General features: G+C 46.8%; 1 protein-coding gene across 2 annotated transcripts in view; it reads right to left on the reverse strand.

The window, feature by feature from the left end:
• The window catches only part of ACAT1 (acetyl-CoA acetyltransferase 1), a 174814-nt gene that overhangs the window by 68060 nt on the left and 79190 nt on the right, over positions 1–27564 (reverse strand). For both annotated transcript variants that reach the window (XR_015299355.1, XM_086935236.1), the window contains exons 5-6: positions 2846–2946; positions 2506–2649 (exon numbers count right to left, since the gene is read on the reverse strand). Coding sequence is in view for 1 of the 2 variants with exons in the window: in XM_086935236.1 (XP_086791362.1) it covers positions 2506–2649; positions 2846–2946 (245 nt within the window). In the remaining variant the exon portion in view is untranslated. The remainder of the gene's footprint in view (positions 1–2505; positions 2650–2845; positions 2947–27564) is intronic.

Consider the following 27564-nt stretch of genomic DNA (forward strand, 5'->3'; position numbering starts at 1 on the left):
ACAGGATAAAGCCCTTGGATGGTGCAGACACTCCTGAGCATGTGAAGGTGATATGTGGATTTCTTTGTTTTACATTCAACAAGCTAAATACTGCTTATTTTTATTTAATAGGTATTATTTAATTCATCTGACACGTGTTGGCACATAGGTGTACATTTTTCCCCCCAACTTTTAGACAAGCAATACATGGCTTTGCAAGTGGAATTTGGAACATTATTGCGAGTCTCACTAGAAACAATATTAAAAAATACAGATTTATGGGATTCAAATGTCATTTTATTTTGTTTCATGTAACTCATTTCACATATATACAGCCTTGCGAAAGTCTCAAATCCTAACTCACTAGAGTAAAAAGTGTTGCCTGTAAATTCTCACACATGCCTACCCCCAGCTTGTGGGCTTACGATTACTACATGCATATAACAATAATTAACTTTTTTCTTTGTATACAAAACAACTTTGAGAACTGATTTTACAAGTGAGGGAATTCTATCATCCAATGGGAAACACAGCTTCCCACTGGAAAAGAGCAACACTACCAGCAGGGCTCTCAGCGGTATTCTACCTTAACTACGCGTCATTAATTCGTATTACCATTCGTACGCATATTTTAGTTTGCAGATGCCATTACGTAGCATGCATTTACTTAGCATGCGTTTACTACGCATGTTCCATTACTTAGCATGCACTTACTATGCATAATGGAGTTACTGTGCAAATTAAAGTTTTGGGGTACAGGGGTATTTTTAGGGGTCAGGGTGGGTTATGGTTTTGGGGTATATGGGGTTTTTGAGGGTCCATGGTGCGTTTAAGGTTTTGGGGTGCTAGAGTATTTTTGTGGTTCGGTGCATTTAGGTTTTGGGGTACAGGTGTATGTTTAGGGGTCAGGGTGGGTTAGGGTTTTGGGGTGTAGGGGGTATATTTAGGGTTCAGTGTGCATTTAAGGTTTTGGGGTGCTGGGGTATTTTTGGGGTTCAGGGTGGGTTTAGGTTTTGGGGTGTAGGGGGAATTTTGGGTGTCAGGGTGGGTTAGGGTTTTTGGGGTATAAGGGGTATATTTAGGGTTCAGTGTGCATTTAAGGTTTTGGGGTGCTGGGGTATTTTTGGGGTTCAGGGTGGGTTTAGGTTACTGCAAGTGCACTTCGAAAATTCTACATGTCGCCTGATGCCGATAAAACAGTCCCGGCGGAAGGCCGCTACTGCAGAGCGTGTTTGCCCTTCACAGGGATTACTGCCTTCTCACCTTTGTTGATAATGACAGCTGTTGCTGTCAACAAGGTTTGCAGTGCGTATCTTTTCCCTAAGAAAACTCTAGACTGCAAGTTATTCAATTTTCCATGCTCTCCTAGTGTAGTGCATAGAAATAGGAATAAGATGTTCATTTTGTTCTCGTTAACAACGTGCTTTCCTCTGGTTTTTATGACATCTTGTGTAGTTAATTTAAGTGTACCAAGAAACAGGTTAGCCCTGTTGTAATAAATGATGTTCATTCTTCTTAGCGCAGTATGTGAGTGCGATATTGTGAATATCAAAATAGGTTTGTTTCTGTCACCACGGATCCTCTGTTCCCGATGCAGGGATTGTTAGTAACCCAAAAGAAATAACAACAATGTATTAGGTGGCGTTCTGCGGGGCTAGAAAAACCAGTCTTACACCTTCAGTGCTGGGGCTCTGAACCGAGTTACTTCTAAGTTTAGGATGTGCACAACCTAAGGTTTTTCAACGTTATCCGTGCCTTCTAGGGTATCACTCTCCTCCCAGAGTGTAAACGAATAATCAAGTGGTCGCAGGACTATTGTTCCATAGCCCTCTCTCCCTGGGCACAAGAAGATTGCTGGTACTCCAGCTATTGCAATTCAAACGTGACTCTGTTGAGTGTTCATACACTTAAATTTATTTTTCTTCATCGTATTCAAATATTTTCATGTTGACTTCACATGTTAGTTTTCTCCTTCTACAACGTTTGTTTGTTATTCCCAAAATAAATCACATCCAATGCATTTCGGTGCATGTAGCACCTTCGTCAGGGAAACCTGTTAATTAATAAAACAAAACTTGCTTTAGCCTATCCCAATTTATATTCTACATGTTATAAACGTACATAGAAACTTAATTTAGTAACATTGTTTTTACGCAAATGCGTGGCTTAACGTCGGTGACATAGTATAACAAAAAGTCTGCGAGATGCTTAACAAAACTTGAGTGATCTAATGGGCTACTGTGTCAATAGTTCGAGTTTATAATTCAATATGGCTGTAAAACACCATTACCGAGTTCACATTTGTCACCGTGGGTGGGAAAGCAAGCCTTATAGAACTACGCCAAAGTCATAGTTTATGCAGGCGAAAGCAAGCCTTATAGAACTACGCCAAAGTCATAGTTTATGCAGGCGAAAGCAAGCCTTATAGAACTACGCCAAAGTCATAGTTTATGTAACACATGCTGCTTATGCAGGCTGTGCAACTGCACAGATTTAAACTCCCAATAATCTAAAAAGGCAGCATACCATGTGAATTTTGTTGTAGACGTCGGTCAGCCCATCTTTTACAATGAGATCTTCTAGTTTGACTCCTCCATAGGGCGTGGCTCCTCTGCTCATTACGTATGGAACATTAGACATACTCTCCATTCCTCCAGCCACCATCACCTGCTGCTCAAATGAAAACAGGCAGATAATGTCAGATGTGCACAGAGACAATGTAATAATGATTTCCTCTGAACAGATACAAATAAATACTTTCTGCTTTGAATAGTTGAAGATTGATTCATAAACAATCACCACTGTAAAGCAGACCTGGTTGCAAATGGACAATTTTGAGGATGAAAAGGATAGAACATTTTCTCACCTGATGCCCACACATCAAACTTTGAGCTGCCATCATTATGGACTTCATTCCAGATGCACATACTTTGTTGATGGTTGTGGCAGGGGTTGAAACAGGCAAACCTAACCAAAACATGTCAAACAAATGACTTCAATACCATATAAATGAAGGTTTGTTTACATAGGTCAGCTTTTATGACGCGAGCTGTCGAAATTACGCTTTTTACAACAGGTCAGTGTAAACTTCATACAATACATTATTGCTTCCTGTAACCATCTATCCTGCACACACATTCTCCACCAGTCCGAACATGGTTGTCCCTCACACCCACCAAACAACCATGTTTACTTTTGGTTTTGTGGCCTCAGCACTTTCCTGGTTCACTCAGTGCTCTGCTCCTACTCTATGGCAAAGAGCGCCCCTAAGTCCACAGCCACCCTTCTACTTAGGGTCATCTTTTGCATCTATTTATTCATTGAGTTTTGTATAGGGTGAACTTGGCTCACTGGTATCAGAGTAGGTCACAGCATTTGCACATTAGCAGGAGTTACATTTGAAGAAAATAAAGATACATAGTTAGCATATGTAAACAGAATATACGATAGACATCCGGATATAAAGAGGATACCGTTTTGAGGAAGATTTATTATATCAATCAATCAATCAATCAATCATAGGCATTTGTAGAGCGCACTACTTACCCGGAGGGTCTCAAGGCGCTGGGGGGGGGGGGGGGGGGGGGGGGGGGGTGCTGCTACTGCTCGAACAGCCAGGTCTTGAGCTTCTTCCTGAAGGCGAGGTGGTCTTGGGTCAGGCGCAGGTTGGTCGGGAGGGAGTTCCATGTCTTGGCGGCCAGGTAGGAGAAGGACCTTCCTCCTGTCGTCGCTCTTCGGATGCGGGGGACGGCGGCGAGGGCGTGCTTGGCTGATCGGAGGTGTCGTTTGGGAGCGTAGAAGTTGATGCGGTTGTTGAGGTAGCTCGGGCCTTGGTCGTGAAGGGCTTTGTGAGCGTGGGTGAGGAGACGGAAGGTGATTCTCTTGTTGACCGGGAGCCAGTGCAGGTCTCTCAGGTGTTTGGAGATGTGGCTGTGTCGTGGGACGTCGAGGATGAGTCTGGCTGAGGCGTTCTGGATCCGCTGGAGTCTCTTCTGGAGCTTGGCGGTGGTTCCGGCGTAGAGGGCGTTGCCGTAGTCCAGTCGGCTGGTGACGAGGGCCTGGGTGACCGTCTTCCTGGTCTCGGTGGGGATCCACCGGAAGATCTTCCGTAGCATGCGCAGGATGTTGAAGCACGACGAGGAGATGGCGTTGACTTGCCTGGTCATGGAGAGGGAGGAGTCCAGGATGAAGCCCAGGTTGCGTGCGTGGTCTGTCGGTTTGGGTGCGGTGCCCAGGGCGGGGGGCCACCAGGAGTCGTCCCAGGCGGAGGGCGAGGATCCCAGGATGAGGACTTCCGTCTTGTCCGAGTTCAGCTTTAGGCGGCTGGTCGACATCCACTCGGCTACCTCTTTCATACCTTCGTGAAGGTTGGCTCTGGCGGCGGCGGGGTCGTTGGTCAGGGAGAGGATCAGCTGGGTGTCGTCGGCGTAGGAGATGATGTTAAGGTTGTGTTGGCGTGCGATGGCAGCGAGGGGGCTCATGTAGACGTTGAAGAGGGTCGGGCTCAGCGAGGAACCTTGGGGTACGCCGCAGATGAGTTCGGTGGACTCTGATTTGTACGGTGGTAGGCGGACTCTCTGTGTCCTACCGTCGAGGAAGGAGACGATCCATTCTAGTGCCTTCTCCTGGATTCCGACGTTGCTGAGGCGCTGCACTAGGGTGCGGTGGCAGACGGTGTCGAAGGCCGCGGAGAGGTCAAGGAGGATGAGGGCCGCTGTTTCTCCATTGTCCATCAGGGCTCGAATGTCATCGGTGGCAGCGATGAGGGCGGTCTCGGTGCTGTGGTTGGCCCGGAAGCCCGACTGCGAGGGGTCTAGGGATCCATTCGTCTCGAGGAAGGCGGCCAGCTGCTTGTTGATGGTCTTCTCGATGACTTTGGCCGGAAAGGGGAGCAGCGAGATGGGACGGTAATTCTTGAGTTCGGTGGGGTCCGCTGTTGGTTTCTTGAGTAGCGCGCTGAGTTCGGCATGCTTCCAGCTCTCTGGGAAAGTGGCGGTGGTGAAGGAGGTGTTGATGATGTCCCGTAGGTGGGGTGCGATGACATCGTCGGCTTTGTTGAAGATGTGGTGAGGGCAGGGGTCGGTCGGCGACAGTTAGCACTGCATTAAGTGCAACGGGTTCCATGGAGTAAATAAAAAAATACATAACGGTATATAGGACAATATTTGAGGTAGACCTGTACGAAATACATGTGGAGTACATAAAATATATATTAACAGTATATAAAGAAAGGTGTTGATGGACAGTAGCATAGATGGACAAAATACACACTGAGTTATATAAAAGGGTTGCACACCTATGCGCTCAAGAGATTGATTAGTAAAATCGCCACGCGAACTGGTGTATTGCAAACGCATTTGCTGCAAGGGGTTTTTACCTGCTGAAATTTTAATACTTTTAAAACTGTTGTTATACGAATTGTTCTTACCCTGATTGAAGTGATTTGAAGCGCTACTCCCCGGTCCACCGCAGCAATTTCATGCTGTTTGCGTGGAGGGAGGAACAGCGCCTGTACTTCCGGATTGGTCCTTGGTGGGTAGCCATCTTACCGAGGGTGACGGTCTAGTCTCCCCCCACCTCCCTGATTATAAAAGGGTTGCACACCTATGCGCTCGAGAGATTGATTAGTAAAATCGCCGCGCGAACTGGTGTATTGCACACGCATTTGCTGCAAGGGGTTTTTACCTGCTGAAATTTTAATACTTTTAAAACTGTTGTTATACGAATTGTTCTTACCCTGATTGAAGTGATTTGAAGAGCTACTCCCCGGTCCACCGCAGCAATTTCATGCTGTTTGCGTGGAGGGAGGAACAGCGCCTGTACTTCCGGATTGGTCCTTGGTGGATAGCCATCTTACCGAGGGTGACGGTCTAGTCTCCCCCCACCTCCCTGATTATAAAAGGGTTGCACACCTATGCGCTCGAGAGATTGATTAGTAAAATCGCCGCGCGAACTGGTGTATTGCACACGCATTTGCTGCAAGGGGTTTTTACCTGCTGAAATTTTAATACTTTTAAAACTGTTATACGAATTGTTCTTACCCTGATTGAAGTGATTTGAAGCGCTACTCCCCGGTCCACCGCAGCAATTTCATGCTGTTTGCGTGGAGGGAGGAACAGCGCCTGTACTTCCGGATTGGTCCTTGGTGGGTAGCCATCTTACCGAGGGTGACGGTCTAGTCTCCCCCCACCTCCTAATGTATATTAGCCACAAATCCTTCGCGCAGCGGAAGCGCCATAGACGCGCCAAAGAGGCGCCAAAGAGAAGCCAGTCTGCGCCAGTCCGCGTTCAGACGCTTCGGGCTTCGAGACTGGGCAAGATGGTAGGGCGGCGCATCATATATAGTGCTCCTGCGCTGCATGCTTTACGACCCATCGTTACACCCCTTTGTTTTAATTCACTCAGTCCTCATACCACTATTACTGGCTGTAAAACTTGCGACTGGTGTCCTCCCCCTTTTCCGTCTATACATACAATGAAATGTTTTCTTCTGAATTGTCGGTCCCTCCCAAAGCACCATACTGAACTGGCATTATTGATTGAGGAGCTTAACCCGGAAGCTCTTTTTTTAACAGAGACTTGGCTTCAGCTTCAAAATGATCCGTCAGTAGTATGGGCCATTCCCAAAGGCTACACCATCAAGCGCCTAGACCGCCTGTCAGGCAGAGGTGGCGGACTGGCCATTATTTATAAAGATATTTTTAGATGTCGTGTCACCTCCTTGTCCACCTCAGTATGTGAGAGTCTACACTTTTCTCTTGATTTCTCCCCCACAAATACCTTTTCTGGCATTTTGGTCTACCGACCACCGGGCTCCCTCGGAGATTTCATTGCTGATATTACAGGCCTAGCGGCCAACTCAGTGCTCACCTCAGCTAATTTCACTCTGCTAGGTGACCTAAATCTGCATCTAGACGATCCCCTTGATGCTGCGGCTAACAGTCTTCGCACAAATCTTCAGGCCATCAACTTGCCCCAAAAGGGCTTCCAGCCGACACACAATAAGGGGCATCTTTTGGATCATGTCTACAGCAATTTAGACAATTTATCGGTGGAAGTACCGTTACCACTGCCCTGGACCGACCATTTTTTAATTCCTTTTATTTGGTCCACTAATATCCCCTCTATCTCACAAACCCATGACAGGCACTGGGGTAGGAAATGGAGTTCACTTCCGCTTCCTAAATGGGAACAGGCGCTCTCTGAACAGCCTCCCCAAAAAACTATGAATCCCGACACGGCAGCTTTCAAATTTGATAGCTGGATTTCCAGTACTTTAGATCAAGTGCTTCCAAAAGGCTCTCTGCAAATAATAAAAAGATCCAAAGTTGCACCTTGGTACTCTCAGGACCTTAGGACGTTGAAACAAGTCTGCCGTAAAGCGGAGAGAGCTTGGAGGAAAGATCACTCCCAACTGAAAAAAATCAGATTATAGAGTGGCAATAAGGCACTACAAGAATGAAATAAAACTTGCTCAAGCCAAGTTCTATGAAACCAAAATTAATATGGCAGCTAACTCCCCTAGGGAAATTTTCAAAATTGCGAAATCCTTAATTTCCCCTCCTTCTGAGATTCTGCCATCAGAGGGTGCACAGGTCTGCTGTGAGAATTTGGCCACCTTCTTCTTTCAGAAGATTCAGGCCATCTATTCCCAATTCTCGACAGATAATGAAGATACGGCTTCCTCCTTTACTTTGGACACTGACCTACCTGTATCCTGCTCACTGGTCACTTTTCCACTCTTAGATCCTAGCACTTTAGATATATTGGTCCATAAAGTCACCTCAGGATCTCCAAACGATCCAGCCCCTCCACAGATATTGGTGAAAGTGATTGATACTATTAGCCCGTTTATTCTAGAGGCTCTTAACACCTCTATTACCTCCAGCTCTGTCCCATCCACATGGAAGTGCGCGATGGTAAGGGCCCTGCTGAAAAAGCCGAACCTGGATCAGAACAATCTGTCCAACTTCCGCCCTATCTCGCTTCTCCCGTGGATGAGTAAATTGCTGGAGAGACATATCAATAAAATCCTAGGGGACTATTTAGAGTCCAATAACCTTCTACATGTCTCCCAGACGGGATTTCGTCCCCAGCATGGTACCGAAACTGCCCTTCTGGCAGTGACAGAGGCAGCCAGAGCTATAATGGACCAGGGAGGAAAAACAGCCATTATACTTCTTGATCTTAGTGCCGCGTTCGACACTGTTAACCATGCCACATTATTACATCGTTTAAAGGGCATGGGGGTGTCGGGCGCGGCCCTGAGTTGGCTGACCTCCTTCTTGGAGGAACGTTTTTTTCAGGTGTTTGAGGGCGAGGTGGCATCATCTAAGCATCCGCTTAGCTGTGGGGTTCTGCAGGGCTCCTCCCTGAGCCCCACACTTTTTAATGTCTATATGCAGCCTCTAGAGAAGATAGTCCTCCCTTTTGGTGTGCGCATCGTCACCTACGCAGACGATACCCAACTTGTGGTCTCTTTGGACCACAAGGAGGGTTCGTCTAACACCCTGGGCCCTTGTCTGGAGGCTATTGCTAAGTGGATGCAACTCTCCCACCTTAAACTCAACGGGGAGAAGACGGAGATCATGCTACTAGGTAACCCTTCCCCGACCTCCCTGGCGTCTGGCTGGCCTTCATGTCTCGGTGTCCCCCCTCCTCCGAAAGACCAGATAAAGAGCCTAGGAATCTGGCTTGATAGTGCGCTGGATTTCTCAGTCCAAGCTACCAAAACTGCCTCCACATGTGTGGGGCTAATGAAAATGCTCCGCAAAGTGCTCCCCCTACTTCCATTCCAGGCGAGAAGGGTCATGGTACAGGCCCTGATACTCTCTCGCCTGGACTATGGAAATGTTCTATATCTAGGAGCCCCGGCAGCAGTGACAAAAAGACTCCAAGTTACCCAAAACTTTGCCGCCCGATTGTTGTTCAACATCCCCCGCTGTCAATCAGCAAGGAATGCCTTAAAAGAACTCCATTGGCTCCCAGTGGCTGCCAGAACACAGTTTAAGGCCATGTGCATCTTGCACAAATCCTTCCATCGAAATGGCCCGGCAATCTTGTACCCCCTGGTGTTACCTTATTTTCCATCCAGAGCCCTTCGCTCTGCTTCACTGCATTTGGCAACCATGTCTAAAATCAAGAAAGCCCGCTGGGGTGGCCGCTCTTTCACTCACGCAGCGGCAAAGCTATGGAATTCCCTGCCTTTAACTCTCAGACAAAATAACAATCTAATGTCATTTAGGAGAAACCTAAAAACTCACCTGTATTCAAAAGCGTACTAAACTTACCCAGTAGCTCGACACAGTATTCAGTCTAAAGCGCTGCGAGGCCTCCGGGTGGTTATGCGCTATATAAGTGTAATTTTTCATTTCATTTCATTAGCGAAGGTAGGGTGTTGTGAAGGCGAGGAGAGTAGACGCACAGTTATCCCAGAGGTAGTACTGCTTAGATTTATTTCGAGGTTGTGGGGTGGTAGCCAACAAACCAGTCAGATGGTTTAAGGGTGTGGGTTTAAACATTTGTTGAAGAGAAGAAGTTTGTTTCGTCTTGAAGTCAGGGATTGATTGATTGTCACGTGAATCTTGAGGAAGTGGGTTCTAGATTGTATGAGGGTTCCCAGAGAAGGAGCTGGTGCCAGATTTTTCCTCCTTAAATTTTGATGGAATCAATACTAGACTGTCAGAGCTTCAAAGAGGTCTCCTCTGGCAGGCTTTTGATAATTTATATGTGAGGTAGGCTGGTATTTCCGTGTGAAGAGCTTTATGGATTAATAAAGCAGTTTTGAATATAGCTTTTGCCTTGATTGGTAGCCAGTTGAATTTCCTGAGAGTGGGAGTAATGTGATTGAAGTGTCTCTCACCTGACAGTAGTCTAGACGCTGTGTGGAGTGTTGCATTCAGAGGGGCTAGGTGTGTTTTGGGGGCACCCGCAATCATTGTGTTGCCGTAGTCTAGCTTGGGGAGGACTAGGGATTGCGCTACAGTCTTTAGGTCTTTGATTGGAATGAAGGGTTTCAGCAAGTAGAAGGTACTTTTAGCAGAGGCATTAATATGCTCTTTCATGCTTAGGTGTCTATCAAGTGTAATCCTCAGAGATTTGACGCAGTTGGATATGGATAGTTTGCAGTTTAATGCAGTGAGGTTGTCAAGCCAGATACCTACAGGAAAGGATTTATCGTTGGGTTGGATGGGAAGGAGTTCAGTTTTGTTGGGGTTGAGTTTAAGATGGTTGCTGGTCAGCCAGAACTGAACAGTGAAGAGTGCTATTTAGGGCTGGATGTCTTTGATTGATGAGATTTTGATGTAGAGTTGAGTGTCATCTGCATAGAGATGTTGCCAGTTGGTTCTCATCTTTCTATATTGCACCTCTGTCAGCAAAATTACTCTTCCTTTGGCTTTTTTATATGTATTGAAATTACATCCTCCACCAAACAGTTCTAACTGCTAGTAACTCACCTTCTGTTAGTGATTGACATTGCCATAGCCAGTCAGAATGGGTGCTGCAATGTCCAAACAAAGTGTTCACTTTCTTTTCCATATATTCTAGTAACATTCGCTCCCTCATTTCACTGTATAACACTTAACATACTGCCCTCCTCCTTAATAACCTTTGAAATCCACTCTGTCAATTGTATTCCATGTTCTAGCTTCATTAGTGCAAAAGTCAACATACTTCTGCTATTTAAAACCTGAATATTCTATCATCTCCCTCGTAGAATGTCGATCAAAGCCCGACTCCTAAGCAAAGTGGACTCCTGTTAGATCTTTTTTCATCAGCCACCTACACTACTCCTTTCTCCTGCACTAACTCTTCCACCTGCACTACTCCTTCTCATTACAATTATCACGTTTGCCACTGGAACTTTGCTTAACTTCCACATCTACCTCTCCTGCTAAAAAGCAGACTAGTCACCAATGTAGTTAAATAAGTAAACACTAGATGATCATTCGGGTCTGTAGTTTGTAGCTTTGCGCAGCTTTACAGGTAGCGCAAACCGCAAAGCCACTTTTCTTCTGTACAGGAACACAAACAATCAAGATGCATTTTGGCCTTGTTTGGTCTCATTGGTCAGGTATAGACTGGATCTCCAGGGGACAGTGCACTTGGTGTCCCTGTCCACAGAACATTATTCGTTTGGATCTGCAGGACTCCACTACTCGCGTTCAAAGCAGCATTTAAAAAGCCTCTAGCTGAGCTAAGATCCCCAATGGCTACTCAGCAAACCACTCTCTGCAGCATAGAAACCTTGTGACAAAATGGATCTTTAAACCAATAGGCGTAATCTTTGATATTGGAACAATACACAAAGCGATCATGAGTTATTGCCACAAATTAAATAAAGGTCTACTGTACACGTAAATATACAGTAGGTCTGCATTTTTCTGCACACCCAAAAGATTACTAACAAATGAAGAATGTGTAGACTAAAGAGAAGACATAAATGAGTACAAAGGGCATAAATAAAGAGAACCAACTTGTCAGGTGTTAACAATAAAGACTCGCTAATTAGAGCAAAGGGTAAGAAGCAAACACACCCGGCTTGAAGTGGACACCCATACCACTCTCAGCCAGAAGTGAATCACATTGTAGGAGAAAATGTTCTTACTGTCAAAAGTGCCATCAAAAGCAAAAACGTTTCCCTTAATTACTATGAATCTAAAAGGATGTATTACTCTGGGATAATTGTAGACTGCGAGAACGGAATTTGAATTATCTCAAACCTAATGTGGACTTGTGTTGAATGGTGTTTGCTATTTATTAACATTCTTGTTAATGGACTGTACATTTGGATACTGGTCCCGAATATACAAAACTAAAGCACCCACTGATGTGCATTAAGAGATTCTTTCGGATGCTAATCACGGGTATCACAAATACCATCTGCACACACTGATTAAAAGAAGCATGCAGGTGTCATCCTACCAATGAAGAAACACAGGGTTGACCCCAGCTCCTGCCCAATCTCAAAGAGAAGTGACCACATAACTGCATAAACATGTGGCACAACAATATTAGATGCTCGGTTTGACTCCCGACAGATAGAACCACTGCAGTGGTGCACATCAGAAAGGGCCTCCTCATCTTAGATGAAGTTCACCACGTAGCATTAAATCAACAGGGTCTCTCAGCAGCCTTCTACCTGGTCATAAGTCCTGAAATGGGTGTGTTTGTATTGGTTTTGTAGTGGACCCTGCTTTTCCCAAATTACTGAATAAACATCCAGACGAATGGCGTTGTGAAAAGTATCTCGGAAACGTGTAAAAACCACATCCGTGTCCACATTGCCTTGAATAGGACTATGGAAACAAGACAACAATGATTAAATATCTGTATCTTAGCAATAAAGGTGCTTTCTCTCTGGCTGAATGGAGCTAAAGTAGAGGACTTAACATGAGGATCCCAATAGCTTGCCCTAAAAACATGGGGCTACACTCCTCAAAAAATTAGCATGTCAGTATGTGATATGGTGCTAAGCAGCACAGTGGAATGAATTAGTATCACTCAGGCAGCTTCACTATTCCAATGCCCTGTGTTCTATCATGTGTGCTCAAGTACAAAAATAAAAGGAATAGTGGATCCCTTTCCCCCAGATCTGCACTTCGGTTTGTTTGTTATCTATGTGTTTTTTAGAGAGGGTAGTACCCCAGTGGGGCTGTCTCTTTTTAGACAGTCATTACTTGCACTTTGCAGAACACATATTGGAAAGGTGAATTTAGCAGTCAACCGCACCAGACATTTGCTCTTTAGTTGGTTCTGCTGTTAAGCAAAAATGAAATCTCCCAACAGGTAGGATTTCTGGTGGAAACTAGAATCTGGTATTATGAAAATAAACTGCTGGCAGGTACTATCCGGGCACCTCTGGGCGACCTTGTGATATCTCAGTCATCCTTGGTTTTTGGAGAGGGTGTTGATCTCGCTCCTCGCAGCCCCTCTCAACAACTGAGCACAACAAGATACTGGATTTCTGAAGTATTTGCTATCCTTCAGGATGTCCTAGTGGTAGGAAACACTACTAATACATCAAAGAGGGCTTATTGAGGGAATAACCTAGTTCTGCGAAATTTGCAGAATGGAGGATGATGAGGAACAGATAGCGGTTTTATGCTGAAATATGATAAACATCCGCTGTCTTGACCAGGTCTTCCGAGTTTGTAGATTGGCAGAAGTCTGGGAGAACAAGAGCAGAGAGTTCTAGTCGGGCTATACGGTTAAATTGTCCCAGGGCGGAGGAGCTACGCGGGCATCCAAGATGGTCGCGTGAGCAGAGAGCTCCCGAGACCCGCGCCGCCCTTATTGATTTATCGTTCAGCTATCCTGGTCACTTTGACGGGCTTTTGAGGTGTTACTCTTGCTGATGCTGCTGCACTTTTTTGGGCCGGGATCGGACTTCGGGGACCATTTTTACGTCGTCTCTAACTTCCTGGCCTAGCCCCGGACGGGACCGGGGACTCTGCTGCCTCGGATGGCCGAGCAGTAATGCAACAACATCGGCTGCCTGGCATTTTCTCCACCGATGGTGTGTCACTTTCACTTTCGGTTTCTGGTCCTCCCGTGTACTGACTGCCTGAGACCTGTTTTTCAATCCTGGTTTGGTGTGCTCACTGGCAACACGCTTTCTTCCAAGTGCCGGCTCAGTGGTCTGTGACAATTTCTTGCAAAAACCAGACTTTCGAAGTTCGAGGATCGCCAACATCCTGTCGCACCCGGGTGGTCCCCGTGAGGTGCTGAATTCAACATGGCGACAAAACCCGAGGTGGAGAAACGCAGGAAGGCCACTACTCGTGGGGGATCGGTCCAGTCTAACGTGATCGATCGCTATACGCAACCGAGAGGTTCCCCCAGTGCTGCCAGCCGCGGCTTGGAAGACCCAAAGAAGGACATGGCGACCTCCTCGGAAGTGTCACTTCAAGACCTACTGGCCGCCATTGCGGGGCTCAAGGCTGATATGAGCCAGCAGTATGAGGCCATCGTGTCCAAAATAGACACGGTGGCGGTTGATGTTACCCTTATTCGAGGCGACTTAGCCAAGACGAACGAGAGGGTCAAGGCACTGGACCTAAAAGCATCCAGTCTGGTGACAGACATGGCGGAAGCGCAGTCGGAGATTGGGAATCTGCGTTCATCACAAGACCTGTTAACCAAACGCATGGAGGAATACGACAATAGGGCCCGACGGAACAACATTCGCCTAGTCGGGGTGCCGGAGGACAGTGGTGCTGCCTCGATCGATTTACTGGTTGAGGAGCTAATTGTTGCTAAACTTGCTCCCGCAGGCCTTAGTTAGTTCTTTGCGGTCGAGCGCGCCTATCGCTTCCCAGGTGGACAGGTAAAGCCGGGGGGACCCCCGAGGCCTATAATAGCTGGGCTGTTTCACTTTCGAGACAGGGACGCCATTCTTCAGGCCGCCCGCAAGCACGGCCCGTTGAAGTACGACAACAACTCTGTCTCGATCTATCCTGACTTCACTCCTCAAGTGCAACGGCAACGTTCTGGATTCCTCGGAGTGAAGCGTCGCTTGAGGGATTTGGGACTAAAATATGCTATGCTGTTTCCCGCTCGCCTGCGTATCGAATACAGAGACCGTGCTTACTTCTTCGATCAGCCAGACAGTGCCAGTGACTGGTTGGACTCGTTGCCAAAAGATGACGCCGAGAGCGGAGGCCCCGGAGGCGCAACGGCGCAGGGCTGAATTTTGGCCCCCGGGGTCCGATTTGGACCATAAATTTTACTGAGTAACTTTTATCCTGTGCTTTATGTTTATGTCCGGGGTGGGGCGGGTTGGGGTAGTTTCTCCCTTCCTCCTCAGGGGTTTCTTTGTGTAGATCAGATGGGGCGACAGGCACACTGCAGTTTGGGGTGGCTCTTTAGTCAGCAGGAGTGCAGGGTGGGGGGCGTTGTAACAGGTTCATGGTTGGGGGGTGGGTGGTGGGGACTTAGTTATGTTGTGTGTTTTTTGTTTCTCTTTTCACATGGTACTCTATTGCTTGCGTACATCCTTGATCTGAGGTTCCGGGGGGGGGGGGGTCGGGTTGGGACACTCTTTTTGGGATGGGGGGGGGGGTGAGATGAAGGTTCTTTCTTGGAACGTCAATGGCTTGGGGGACAGAATCAAAAGTGGCATTGTGCTGCAATTTATAAGGCGTCATGCCCCAGATGTTGTGTTACTTCAAGAAACCCATTTGATTGGTAATGCCTGTAAAGCTCTTGACCGCCGAGGCTACCGGCTTGTCGCTCATGCTGGTTTCACGTCTGGCTCCCGAGGGGTGGGCATAATGGTAAAATCCTCCTTGGCCCTCGAGATTGATGATGTCACCCTTGATGATCGGGGACGCTATGCTGCTGTCTCGGGGAGATGGGAGGGGAAGCTCATTGTAATAGTTGCTGTATATATTCCCCCGGGGCTGCAGGCTACCACTTATGCTGATCTCGGCAAGACTCTCCTGGGACTCCCTGATGGCCTACTGATTATGGAAGGGGATTTTAACTCTGTGATGTCTGGTGAATGTGATCGGCTGCCCCCTAGAGTTCTGCCATTGTCCCAGATGTGGCTAACCGACATGACCGAAACATTTGGCCTGGTGGACGTCTGGCGATCGCTACACCCTTCGCAGACGCAATACACTTTCCACTCTGGTGCCCATGGCAGCCTCTCAAGGATAGACTACTTTTTCATGCTGACTTCTACCTTATCCTTGGTGTGGGAAGTTCGACATCTCCCTAGGGGTATTTCAGATCATTCCCCCTTACTGCTCGAGGTTTCCGTGGGTGGTCTTTCTCGAAGCAGAGTTCCCCCGGTCCCGCCCTGGCACTTTCGGAACCCTCGGCTCCGCTCAGATTTGGTTAAGGCGATCGACTGCTACTTCGATGAGAATGTAGGTTCAGTAGCTTCCCCTACGGTTCTTTCGGAGGCCTTCAAGACTGTTATACGGGGTTCCGCACTGTCTCTTATTGCTGCTGAAAGGAAAGCTAGAAGGGAGGCGGTGTTGGCCCTTGAGACCGAAATTACCACGCTCGAAAGTGAGCTGGGTGGGGACGATACGCCTGCACTCCTACACACCTTGGAACTGAAGCAGGCGGATTATAGAGCCTGTGTGACTGATGCTGCTAAGGTGATGCGTGTGAATCAGCTGGGCCGATTGTACGATGTGGGGGACAAGGCTAGCAAACTCCTTGCGTGGCTGGATAAGGCTGAAAGAATGAATCGTGTTGTACCCGTCATTACCCGCGAGACTGGTGAATGTGTGTCTGACCCTGGTGAGATTGTTAACTGTTTCGTGGACCATTTTCGGAAGGTTTATAGCCCGGTGAGTGACCGTGATGAGGCCGACTCCCGTTTACTGCTGCGTGATATTGCTCTTCCCTGTGTCTCAGAAGAGGATAGATTAGCCCTGGAAGCTCCTTTTACGGTGGACGAGATCGCTCTCGCCATTAGATCCTTGCATTCGGGTAAAGCGATGGGGCCCAACGGTTTGCCTATCGAGCTCTATAAACTTCGACCAGACAAAATGGCCGCCCACTTGCGGACCATGTTTCTGGATGCATTTGAGGCTGGAGTCCTTCCGTCTGAACAGCGCCTTGCTACCATAGTGGTCATTCATAAAGACGGAAAGCCTCGGGACCGCTGCACCTCCTACCGCCCCATCTCATTACTGAACGCTGAGCCCAAAATTCTTGCCAAAGTCCTGGCAAACCGGTTGTTTACTGTAATCTGTGACTTGATCCATCCGGATCAATCCGGTTTTATACCCCATCGAAACACAGCCCTTAATCTGCGTAGACTCCACAGCGTTCTCGCGAGAGCTGGTACTCTCACTGGGCCTCCCTAGATGCCACAATGGCTTTTGATACCATTGAATGGCCATATCTGTGGGCGGCCCTTTCCAAGTTCGGCTTCGGCCCTAGTTTCATTGCGTGGGTGAGGCTCCTGTACGAGCAACCGTTGGCTCAAGTTGTAGTGAATGGCAGAAGCTCCGACCCATTTCCATTGGGACGAGGCACCCGTCAGGGGTGCCCGCTTTCCCCACTTCTGTTTGCACTGGCACTTGAGCCCCTTGCGGCACGACTCCGGTGGGAACCCTCGATTAAAGGGATCCGGTGGGCGCCGGATTTGGAGGATCGCGTCTCGCTTTACGCCGACGACATCCTTCTCTATTTCACCTCTCCCCAGAAGTCTTTGAACGTGCTCTTTGACGTTCTCATCTCTTTTGGTAAGAACTCCGGACTGGTTATCAATTGGACCAAGTCCTGTGTTTATGTCATAGCGGGGGTGTTACCACCGCTGCCCCGTAGGTTCCCTATTCAGGTGGCGGAAGATGGTTTAAAATATCTGGGGGTCTATGTCTCCATGAATTCCGCGATGTGGTACGATCGGAACCTCTACGCTCCCCTCCGTCGCCTCAAGCAAGATGTGCGGCAATGGCGCGAACTGCCCTTGTCCCCATTGGGACGAGCGGCACTTTTTAAAATGATGTCGCTTCCTAGGTTTCTTTATGCCTTGCAGAATTTTTTCGACCCAGTCCCCGCTCGCTATTTCCGTGAAATCGAAAGCCTACAGCGGCAATTGATTTGGGATGGACGCGCCCGTATTGCATTATCTAAACTTACACTCCCCTGGTACGATGGCGGTATTGCTTTACCCGACATTAAACGATACTACTGGACCTCACATTTAAGCGCGATCAACCATGTGACATATTCTTCGGAACCCGCTCCCGCTTTTGCCCTGGATAAACTCCTGTTGCCAGGCGGCAACTTCAATAGAGCTTTGTACTCGAAGTCACCACTCCGTCTCCTGACTGGTCCTACGAAATATGCAGTGCGTGCCTGGAAGGATGCGATTGTTGCTACGGGTTGGGGCGGCAAATTGACGCGTATGACCCCGTTGTATGATTCTGAGCGGCTGGGCAACCTGTGGCGGATGAAAGGGTTTGATAGATGGGATATGATCGGGATTAGTAAGGTGGAGGATCTCTGGGCCAGGGGTACTGTGAAATCCTTTGAGGCCCTGAAGGTGGAATATCAGCTTGATGATAAGGAGTATTTCCGGTATCTTCAGGTGCGGCATGCCTTATCCTCCGCTTTTCCCCCCGGAACCGACGTCCCCCAGTCATCCCCATTGGAAGATCGTATCCTTGATGGCCACGTCCCTGATAGCACGATTTCCTTAATATATAAGAAACTCATTAACAACAGGGCTGACCTGCTGGAGAAGCTTCGTGCCTCCTGGGTGGCGGATGGGCTCGAACTAGACGACGAGGACTGGCAAATGGCTATTTCTTCCCCTAAAGAGGTGGCTATTCCGGCTCGGCTTCGTTTTGTCCAACTAAAGATCCTCCACCGTGTGTATGTGACTGGTACGCGTCTGGTGCGAATGGGGCTTGCGGCGGACGGACTGTGTAGACGTGGATGTGGTATGGATGGTACCTTTCTTCATGTCTTGTGGGAATGCCCGGTTATCTCAGCTTTCTGGTCCAGGGTCCATGATTTGATGGGACGTGTTACTGGAGTCCCCCTCCTTCCCGAGGCACGGCGCTGTTTGCTCAATGTGTGGGAGCCTACAGACTGTACGGCTGCCCAGACCTTCTGGGTCACTCTGGGCAACATGGTTGCCAAGAGAGACATAGCTCAGCTCTGGGGCTCCAATAGACCGCCGAGGCTCAGTGCCAGGAAAGAGAACATGGACTGGTGCATGTTTCGAGAGAAGACGGTGTACGAGGCACGGGGTCGTCCTAGAAAGTGGAACAGGGTCTGGGCAAAATGGAATGCTTACCGAGGTGATATCTGTACCCCCCCACTTGATTATGCCGAGGCCATCCCCTCCTCCCCATGAATTGCGTTCCTGTCATTGTTTAAACTCTACATTCCCTCCATACACCCCTCCCTTGTTAGACTTGCTCCCATTCTTGTATACTGTTTCCCGTTTCCCCCCCCCTCCTGTGAGCCTTGCCAGTACTTTACCATGTGTTTGTTTTTTGTTCGTTTTTCACTTCGACAAAATTATAAAATTAAACCTTTGCTATCCTGATGATTGTTATGTTATGCACTACACCATAATGGAACGCTAAGTGGCTACCCCTATTGCATACTGTGTTCTACTTCTTGAATGTTTGTCATAGCGGCCGGCCCAGCAGGGTTGTAGGCAGACGCTGTGTATTGTGCATTTGATAAATAAAGGTTTTTTAAAAAAAATAAAAAAAAATAAAAATAAATAAATAAATAAATTGTCCAAGGGCATGGATGTTCTCATGAAAAATACAAAGGGTTTTGAAAATGACCACAAGAAGCCTAGGTCGGTTCTCTTCTGTCACATGAGCCCTCTGAGGAAGGTCAAGTAGGAGCCTGGCAGCAGTGTTTTGGATGAGCTGAAGGCAGATGAGAACATAAACAGGAAAATCAAAATTCAATGAGTTACAGATGCCTAGGTGGGTATCTATTACCCACCAGGACTACTGTAAAAAGACAATCATGCAGAAGAAGTGGTAGAATGTTTTGCAGAATACCCAGACAGAAAAAGCAAGAAGTAATTCGGTTAGAGACCAGTATGACAGCTGTTAAAAAGGAAGGCCACATTGTGACCACGGTCTACTGGAATTTGAATAGAGCAAGGATTGCCGGCCTAGAAGCAGGGGTGTGGAATGGTTTAAAAAATGTACTTGTCCAATGGACAAAATTGTGCAGAAAACTACTTGTCCTGCAAATAAATCTACTTGTCTTACCTATTCCCTAAATCAATTAAACTGACCGCCAAAAGTGTAAGTTTGGTCTAAGAGAGTGCATTTTAGACATCCTAGTGCTGGAAGCATTGAAGCTGCCTCTTGGGAGAACAATGTCAAGAAAGAGGGAGCATACAGGAATCAGAATTTACACTTTACCCGGTGTACGCTATACTGGTACGTTTTTGTACAAGATATTAACAATGAATATAAAAGACTGTCACAAATCAGCTAGAACTAAACCGGTATCTACAAAACATCTGAGACCCAGGCAGAAGTCAGAGGAAGATATGAATGTGATCTGCGACAATGTCTATATGTGAACCATGACTTTTCTAGCTCTCCTAGGAAGGGCAGGAGACAACTTCCTTTTTTAGGGGATGGTTGTATCTCAGCCCACATATATGAAAGAATCAACTGTCAAAACGTGTGAGCTTTTAACTTGGACACTGTGACATTATGTAACATAATTGCAAGATTGAAAACTCCTGCAGCCAGTTTGGGGTGGAGGCACATTTAAACCTATGCTTTAGAAATTATCTCAACATTCCCAAAGGGAAAACAGACAGTTCTAGAAGTATTTTTGAGGTGTGCATGAGAGTCCATTGCGATACTGGTTGGCTGGTCAGTAATATCTTCAACAAGCTCAAGATCCAATTTATGTTGAAAAGAATTATTAAAGAGCATCAGGCACTCTTACATGAGATTGCAGACTGACAATCAAGAGGTCTTAAGTAGAGGCCAGAGGCTAACTGCCCTGCATCTGATAGTTATATGGAACATGTCAGTGGACGATATCGAGACCAAGGAAGTACCATTGCTTCGCTTATAGATATTGTTAGTTTCGACACCCTAAGGTACAAGCTGCAGAAATTTGAGCAAAAGTAAGTTGATACAAGTATACTGAGACAGTGATTGACCGCAGTGATTAGTACTTGCTGAAACAGCAATTTTCTAGTCAGGACAGTCTGTCCTCAAATAATGATTGTATGACAGCGTATTGTTGACAAAGATATAGAGTTCTAAAGATATTTTACAAAAATATTGCTCCATTGGGTCCATATTATGCAGATCACTCTCTGTGGGGCAGAGAATGGAAGGTTGCTTACTTTTTGCTTCCATGAGGCAAAGTCTTGGAATTCCTATTTCAGAGAAACGCTAGTTACATTTGTCAATCGATAAAGTGGATTTTGGCTTGATCTGCTAGTAAAGATCATTTATGCATGGTTATCTGCCCCAAGCGTGTTGCTAATCTGGAACCGCAAATACTTGTATTTTTTATTGAAGTGCACTGTGGTATAAGCAGACGTCCAGGGAGAAACATGAATAAGGTGACTGGCAGGACAAATCTAGCAAAGAAAGAACTCGAGGGCCTGATGACAAAAGCCAGAAGAATTAACTTGTTTGTTTTTCAAAACTTTCCCCATCTTTTCATATGCAGGCTTGAGAGTACTCTAGCACATTGTGTGGGCATTTTGAAAGGGCTTGGGTGCAGACACAGATGAGTTTGACCAGAAACAACAACTTATGAATAGTTTTTACTTTGTGCTATCCAGATGTGCTCAACCATCGTTTTGTCCCAGAAAGCCATCTCACAAGTCTGCAGTTAGACAGAAAGGAATGTTAGGGTATGGGATAGGGTCAAAAATCAATGGCACTTAACATGGGTGTTGCCTCTTGGTCTGCAACTTGCCCTGCAGTGTGGTAGATATGTTCTGCGGCAAGCGGTGTGCGAGGAATGTCTAAGGGGGACAAGCGGAAGGTCAAAAAAATGGAACGTTTTTCCTCACTTCACGGGTTACGTGACTTTTTAGTGTCTGCAGATTTCAAGTCTTCTTTGGGTTTCAAAGCTTCATATTGCACTGCGCATTTAGTCAGTTGGATGTTTTGTTTCCGTGGGCGTAGGATCTCCTGGACAACTTTCCTCGTCTTGCCTGCACGTCGCCTGGTGTCAAGTAATTCATCAGAGTCTATGGACAATCCTGGCCATGAAGATCTCGGGTGAGGAATCGCTCACCGGAGCTAAAAACTCTTGTTTTTTTTTTTCTCTTCATTTGCCTATGTTTTACCTTATTTGTATTTTGGTGTATGTTGAAGGTTGATGTGTGTGTGTTGGGCATAATGGATTGTTTAATTTACTTTTGAGGGGTTGTAGTATGTCATTGTAGTGAACTTTTTAGTATCTCTGTGCATGTTGTGGGTGGGTGTAGGTTTTGAGCATTAAGTTTCCTAAGGCAACATCTTAACCCTACGGTGTGCCCCTATTTAGGGGAGTGTGTGGGGCTAGTCAAATGCCTTATTTTGAGACTAGGGTGATGTTGTACCTTATGGGGTACCCTGTATGTACTTATAGGGGACGTTGTGGTTTTGGTCTCACATGGTGTGTATCCTGTGTTTCACCCTGCTTGTGCAGCAAGGGTGTTTGTGTCTAATTAATACCCCATCCATGTACTTAGGGTTAGTACTTATGGTGTACCCTTACTTAGGGGAGGTTGTGGTGCCAGTCAGTGCCTACATGTGGTTTCCTAGGGTCTTGTCGTTACTCTTTGGAGAAGTTACGTTGCGCACTTTTAACATGGTGTACCCTTTTATTAGGGGAGGTTGTCTGCATGTAACTATTTTTCTCCAAATTTTCAAAGATTAGTTTTCTTTGGCACCCTTTTCTGGGGAAGGTGGTGTGCGTTGTCAGCGCCGCCATTTAGTGATGTTATCTTGAACAATTCCTACATTGTTCAATGGTGTACCCTTTTGTTTGGGGGGGAGTTGCATCACTCTATGTGGGTTGTCGGGGTGCGTTGTCAGCGCTACCTCTTGGTGTAGTTGTGCCACTATTGCGTGGCTACTGTCTACTTTGATCCAGGGGTGTTAGGTTCCTCTGGTGTACCCTTTCCTGGGGAGTTGTTTTGTTCCACAGTTTTAAGGTTGCCTTTCCATGTGTACCCTTTATGGGGAGGTTGTTAGTGCACCTCATGCACTAGTCTCTTTTGCAAGGCATTCCTTTTTCTGTAGGTTGCTATGTTCATCTTATTGTGCTTATTTCCATCTGCACTGATTTTCTCATTATGTTGTTACACCCTGCTTGATTTGCCAAGATCGCTACCTTGTTTCATTAAGGAGGATGGATGGGCTTGTTATGTAATTTGCATCTAGTTCATCTGTGCATCTTATGTTTATCTTTCTACATGCCTCTTTTTATTGTCCTTTGTTTCTGCTTTCATGCTTGAGTTTCCTTCTTTTCAAATTGTCTCTTTGACTAGCTCTTCGGTCTACAGTCTCCTCTGAATCCTTCTGTTCCGTCTTGACTTCTTTCTTGCTGTTGTTTGTTAACGGAAGAGGATGTGTGGTAAATGGTTCTATGTATTTTCCCTCTCTACCACTTTATGAGAATGTCCTGTGACATCATGGAATGTTAGTGTGCCTCCCTGTGTAAAGATGGTCAGTTGGTCATCGGAGGCTGAGGAGCTGGTAGCTCTCTCCTGGTGGGGTTTCTCCCTGTAACTTACTATCCTGTAACATGCCACCTAACTACCTGTCAATAAAGAGGGATCTTCCACTACACCTGGACTACGCATCCTTGTTTGTGTACCACAATAACGTCCCCAGTATGTGATTAATACTTCACAAATCCGTAGGGGTCTCCCTTAGGACAGCAGCCAGAGAACAAGTCATACAGACTACTGAGGCAAGTGTTGCATCGGTGCACTGTACACAAGAAGTTTGAAAGGACGCACCGGTCAGTGTCCTCTAGGTGTAACCTGTTTTATGCTTGCCCCGTCACCAGAACATGGGAAACCCTTCCATCACATGTATGACAGAGGTAACAACATTTACAAACATTCACATCAGTATTGCATAGGCTCTAGAGATGGAACAGGTGTTACAGTGGGAGTCAGTGATGACCAAGAGGTTATATGGAGATCCAGTGATGAATCGGGGTGTGCAGGGTGAGTTACAGAGGGAAACAGTGATGTCCTGAGGGAGGAGTTACACATGGTGGCAGTGATGTAACGGGGTGGGCAGGAGGAAGGGGGAGTTGCAGAGGAAGGCAGTGATGCCCCTAGGCTGGGGTTAAAGTGGGAACGACTGATGGCCCATTAGTTCACAGCTAAAGATGGGAGAGGTCTTAAAGAAAGAACCACTTATGGTTTCAGGGGAGGAAATACAACAAAGCTAGTGTTGTGCTGATTTTTAAAGAAGGGAGATGGTTTGGTGTTTAACAGAAAAGGGAGATGAGAAAGACAGGGAAATAAATGGATGGTAGAGGGCAGAAACAGAAGGGAGGGCAGCAGGGCATGGAAATGGAGGGATAGTGGTTTTACCCTGGTAGTTTGAGAGCAAAGGAAGGGAGCAAAAGTTGGCTAAAGATGTATAAGGATGTAGATAAAAAGCAAGAAAAGAAAGGGGACTTTGATTGAGTAAGAAATACAGCATGGGGGCAAGACTGGGTCACAGTGGGAAACTGGACCAATGGCAGAGACTTTAGACACAGCAAGGGAAAAGAGATGAGTTGAACAAGGAATTCGAAAAATGACAGAGTTCTGAGACTGCAAACAGTAGAAGGAAAGGGTGGCTGACATAGCCTGAGGTGGTTGGGGGGTTACGTAGCAAGTAAAGGAGGTTTTATAGTTGGTACTTTAGTAATTTATGCCGGCTGGCACACGGCATATGTACACATTTAATTGCTTCTACTACCTCTCCTGAGAGGTTAGCAAAGTTAGCTGTTTCTGCTTTAATCAACTTCTAACTGGAACTTTTCCATGTAGTGTATTTACTTGTTTTGCATGTGATTACTTTCCAGCAGAAAAAAACACGCTTCCTGACTGCCTGGTAGTAAAAACCTTGGATCTGTTGTGGCATTTCATGTTCAGCTTCATTGGAAGATGTAGCTGTGAAAGAGAATCCAGGGCTGTAGAGGCAGATTTCTTTGGAATCACTTACATTACCTTCTCAACCCAGTTTACTTTCCTATCTATTTTGAAGAAGCGTGTTTCTGTGCACTGCATAAACGCACTGTCCTGCCGTACATGCTGCTTTAACTATTTACCCCTCCCAGTAAATTTGAAGTACGTTTCTGCCTTATGTAGGCACACAATGCACCAGGCTCTTATGGAAATGTGTCTTAATTATCAGCTGCCACGGGAGGGCGTGGAGCCTCTAATCACAACTACTTAACCACATTGTGTGATCCTGGGCAAGTGTTACATTTTCATGGTCCTCATGTCCTAATCTTCCAGGATTGGTTGTGCTTTGATAAGGTATAACCCTTTGTACTAAGCGCTACCTTAAACAACTATATCTTTCTAAACAGCATAGGATCCAGTGGTTTGACCAAAAAGAGCTTTCTGAGACTTGCTTGCTATAAATGAGATAAAATGTGTGATATTGGGATGCCTGTGGGCATGACTGTGTTCAGTGAGGCTAGAGCTTTAGTCCCTGTGAGGGACTGAGGTCGCCTATCCCGCAACAGATTTTGTAAATGGATGTCTTTTGTCCTGGCAATAGAAGGGATCACCCCTAGTTTAGCGCCCCAGTTCTTCCCTAAAGTCATTCTTACTGCTGCACACAAAAGCATGTTAAGTGGCTGATAATTTTATGTGCAAGGTTTTGGTAAAGTTTTTTAATTGAAATTAAGGCTCGAAAGGCACTGGCAAGAGGCAGGACCAGATAAGCTACGAGGAAAGAAAAAAAGCATAGTGCAGGCACCGGGTGAAATGTGAGGCTCATGGAAACGGAAGAGCCGGCCGGAGTTTTAATGTGCACCCTAGTTGAAACAGGAGAGCCCCAGGGGCGCGGAGCAGGGGCTTGAGGTGAGGCCAGTGGGGTGCACTGGCACCAAACAAGTGAAGAGGGAAAGCAATGTCGCTGGTCGAAGTTAGCCATAGATGACTGGAGACGACTCCTGGAACTTTCCGTCCCACTTACCGACCCCATTACCCATGTTGCAGATACCAAATTTTCTGCTTGGATTTAAGATTCTCTCGATATAATTCTTCCAAAGCAACCTGCCCACACCCTCGGTGGAAAGCCCAAATCCCCCTGGTTTAACAACAACCTCCACCTTTAAAAAAACAATGTAAAAAAGCTGAAAGAGCCTGGAGGAATGAGTTTGCCCCTCAAAAAAAGAAAGAATACAGCCACTCAATCCTACTCTACAAAATGGCCCTTAAAACTACACAAGCCACCTTTTTTGAGGAAAAAATCAGAGCCTCTTCTAACTCATCTAGGGAAACGTTCCGCATAATAAACAAGCTCCTCAAAGTTCCAGACCCCCCTCCACCCCCCGAGGACTCCTCTGGGGATCACTGCAACGAGCTTGCCTCATTTTTCAACGAGAAAATTCAAAATCTCCTCAAGCTCCTTCCCCTTCTAAAGCAGAATGCCACGCTGAATCCTCCACCAGTACACAGGTACAAAATGACTTCTGTCTAAATTCATTCTACCCAACTACTGAGGAGACTCTCCTTCCCATCTTTCTTTCTATAAAAAGCGGTTCCCCACTTGACCCAGCCCCATCTAACATCTTAAAACTAGTTGCCCCCACCATCCTACCCCCCAATGGCCAAACTCATCAACTCCTCGCTGTCACAAGGCATCGTTCCCCCTAGCTGGAAAAGGGCCATCGTAAAGGCTCTCCTAAAAAAAACCACCTTGATTCCGCTGAGCTGAGTAACTACCGGCCCATTTCACTCTTGCCCGGAGTCAGCAAAATTGAAGAAAAATTTGTTAACCAGCAGCTCTCGGCATTCCTGGAGACCAGTGGACTCTTACACTCCTCCCAGAAGGGCTTTCGACCGGGCCAGGGTACGGAAACCGCTATGATCGCAGTAGTGGAAGAAGCGAGAAAGATCCTCGATTCAGGAGGCTCAGTGGCTGTGATCCTCCTGGATCTAAGTGCAGCCTTTGATATGGTGAACCATCCCACTCTGATTCACCGGCTCAGGGGACTGGGAATTTCTGGGTCCGCACTCTCCTGGCTGAAATCTTTTCTCCACAACAAATCCTTTCAAGCTCTTGAGGGAACTTCCAGATCCCTCGTAACTCCTGTACACTGTGGGGTCCCCCAGGGTTCCTCCCTTAGCCCCACTCTTTTTAACGTTTAATTGTCCCCCTTGGAGGAAATAGTCACCCCCCCCCATGGCGTTAAACTCGTGACCTATGCTGACGACACCCAGCTGGTTGTCTCTCTCAGCCAGCTGGACCGCCCCCCGCTAACCTTTACTCTTGCCTCCAAGATATATCCCACTGGATGGATAGCTCACACCTCAAACTAAACTGTGAAAAAACTGAGATTTTGGTACTGGGCAACCCTTCCCATTTTATACCGAAGTCTCTGTGGCCATCCTGTATGGGACCTGCTACGGCCCGTAAAACAACACACATTAAGAGCCTGGGCATGTGGCTCGACCAGGATCTCACGTTCTACACGCAAGCCAGGAAAACTGCTGGGGCCTGCTATGGCATTCTCCGGACCACCCGTAAGATCCTCCCCCTCCTCCCCCAGGAATCCAGGAAGCTCCTAATTCAGAGCCTCTTACTTTCCAGATTAGATTATGGCAATGTTCTGCATCTTGGGGCTCCAAAGAAAGTCATTTCCAAACTGCAAGTAGTCCAAAACTCTGCAGCCAGGCTCCTTACAGGCACAAACTGTAAGAGCTCTGCAAAACCTGCCCTAAGATCGCTCCACTGGCTGCCCATCCAGGAGAGAGTACACCTTAAAACCCTTTGTACCACCCATAGACTCCTTCATGGTAAGTGGACCCACATCCTAAAAAATCTGATTAGACCACACGCAGCCTCCAGAAACCTCCAATCTGCACACCTACACTTAGCCCACATTCCTAGGATTAAAAAGGCTAGCACGGGGCGCCTC

This window comes from Lissotriton vulgaris, chromosome 8 (genome assembly GCF_964263255.1).
Source record: "Lissotriton vulgaris chromosome 8, aLisVul1.2, whole genome shotgun sequence".
Taxonomy (NCBI): domain Eukaryota; kingdom Metazoa; phylum Chordata; class Amphibia; order Caudata; family Salamandridae; genus Lissotriton; species Lissotriton vulgaris.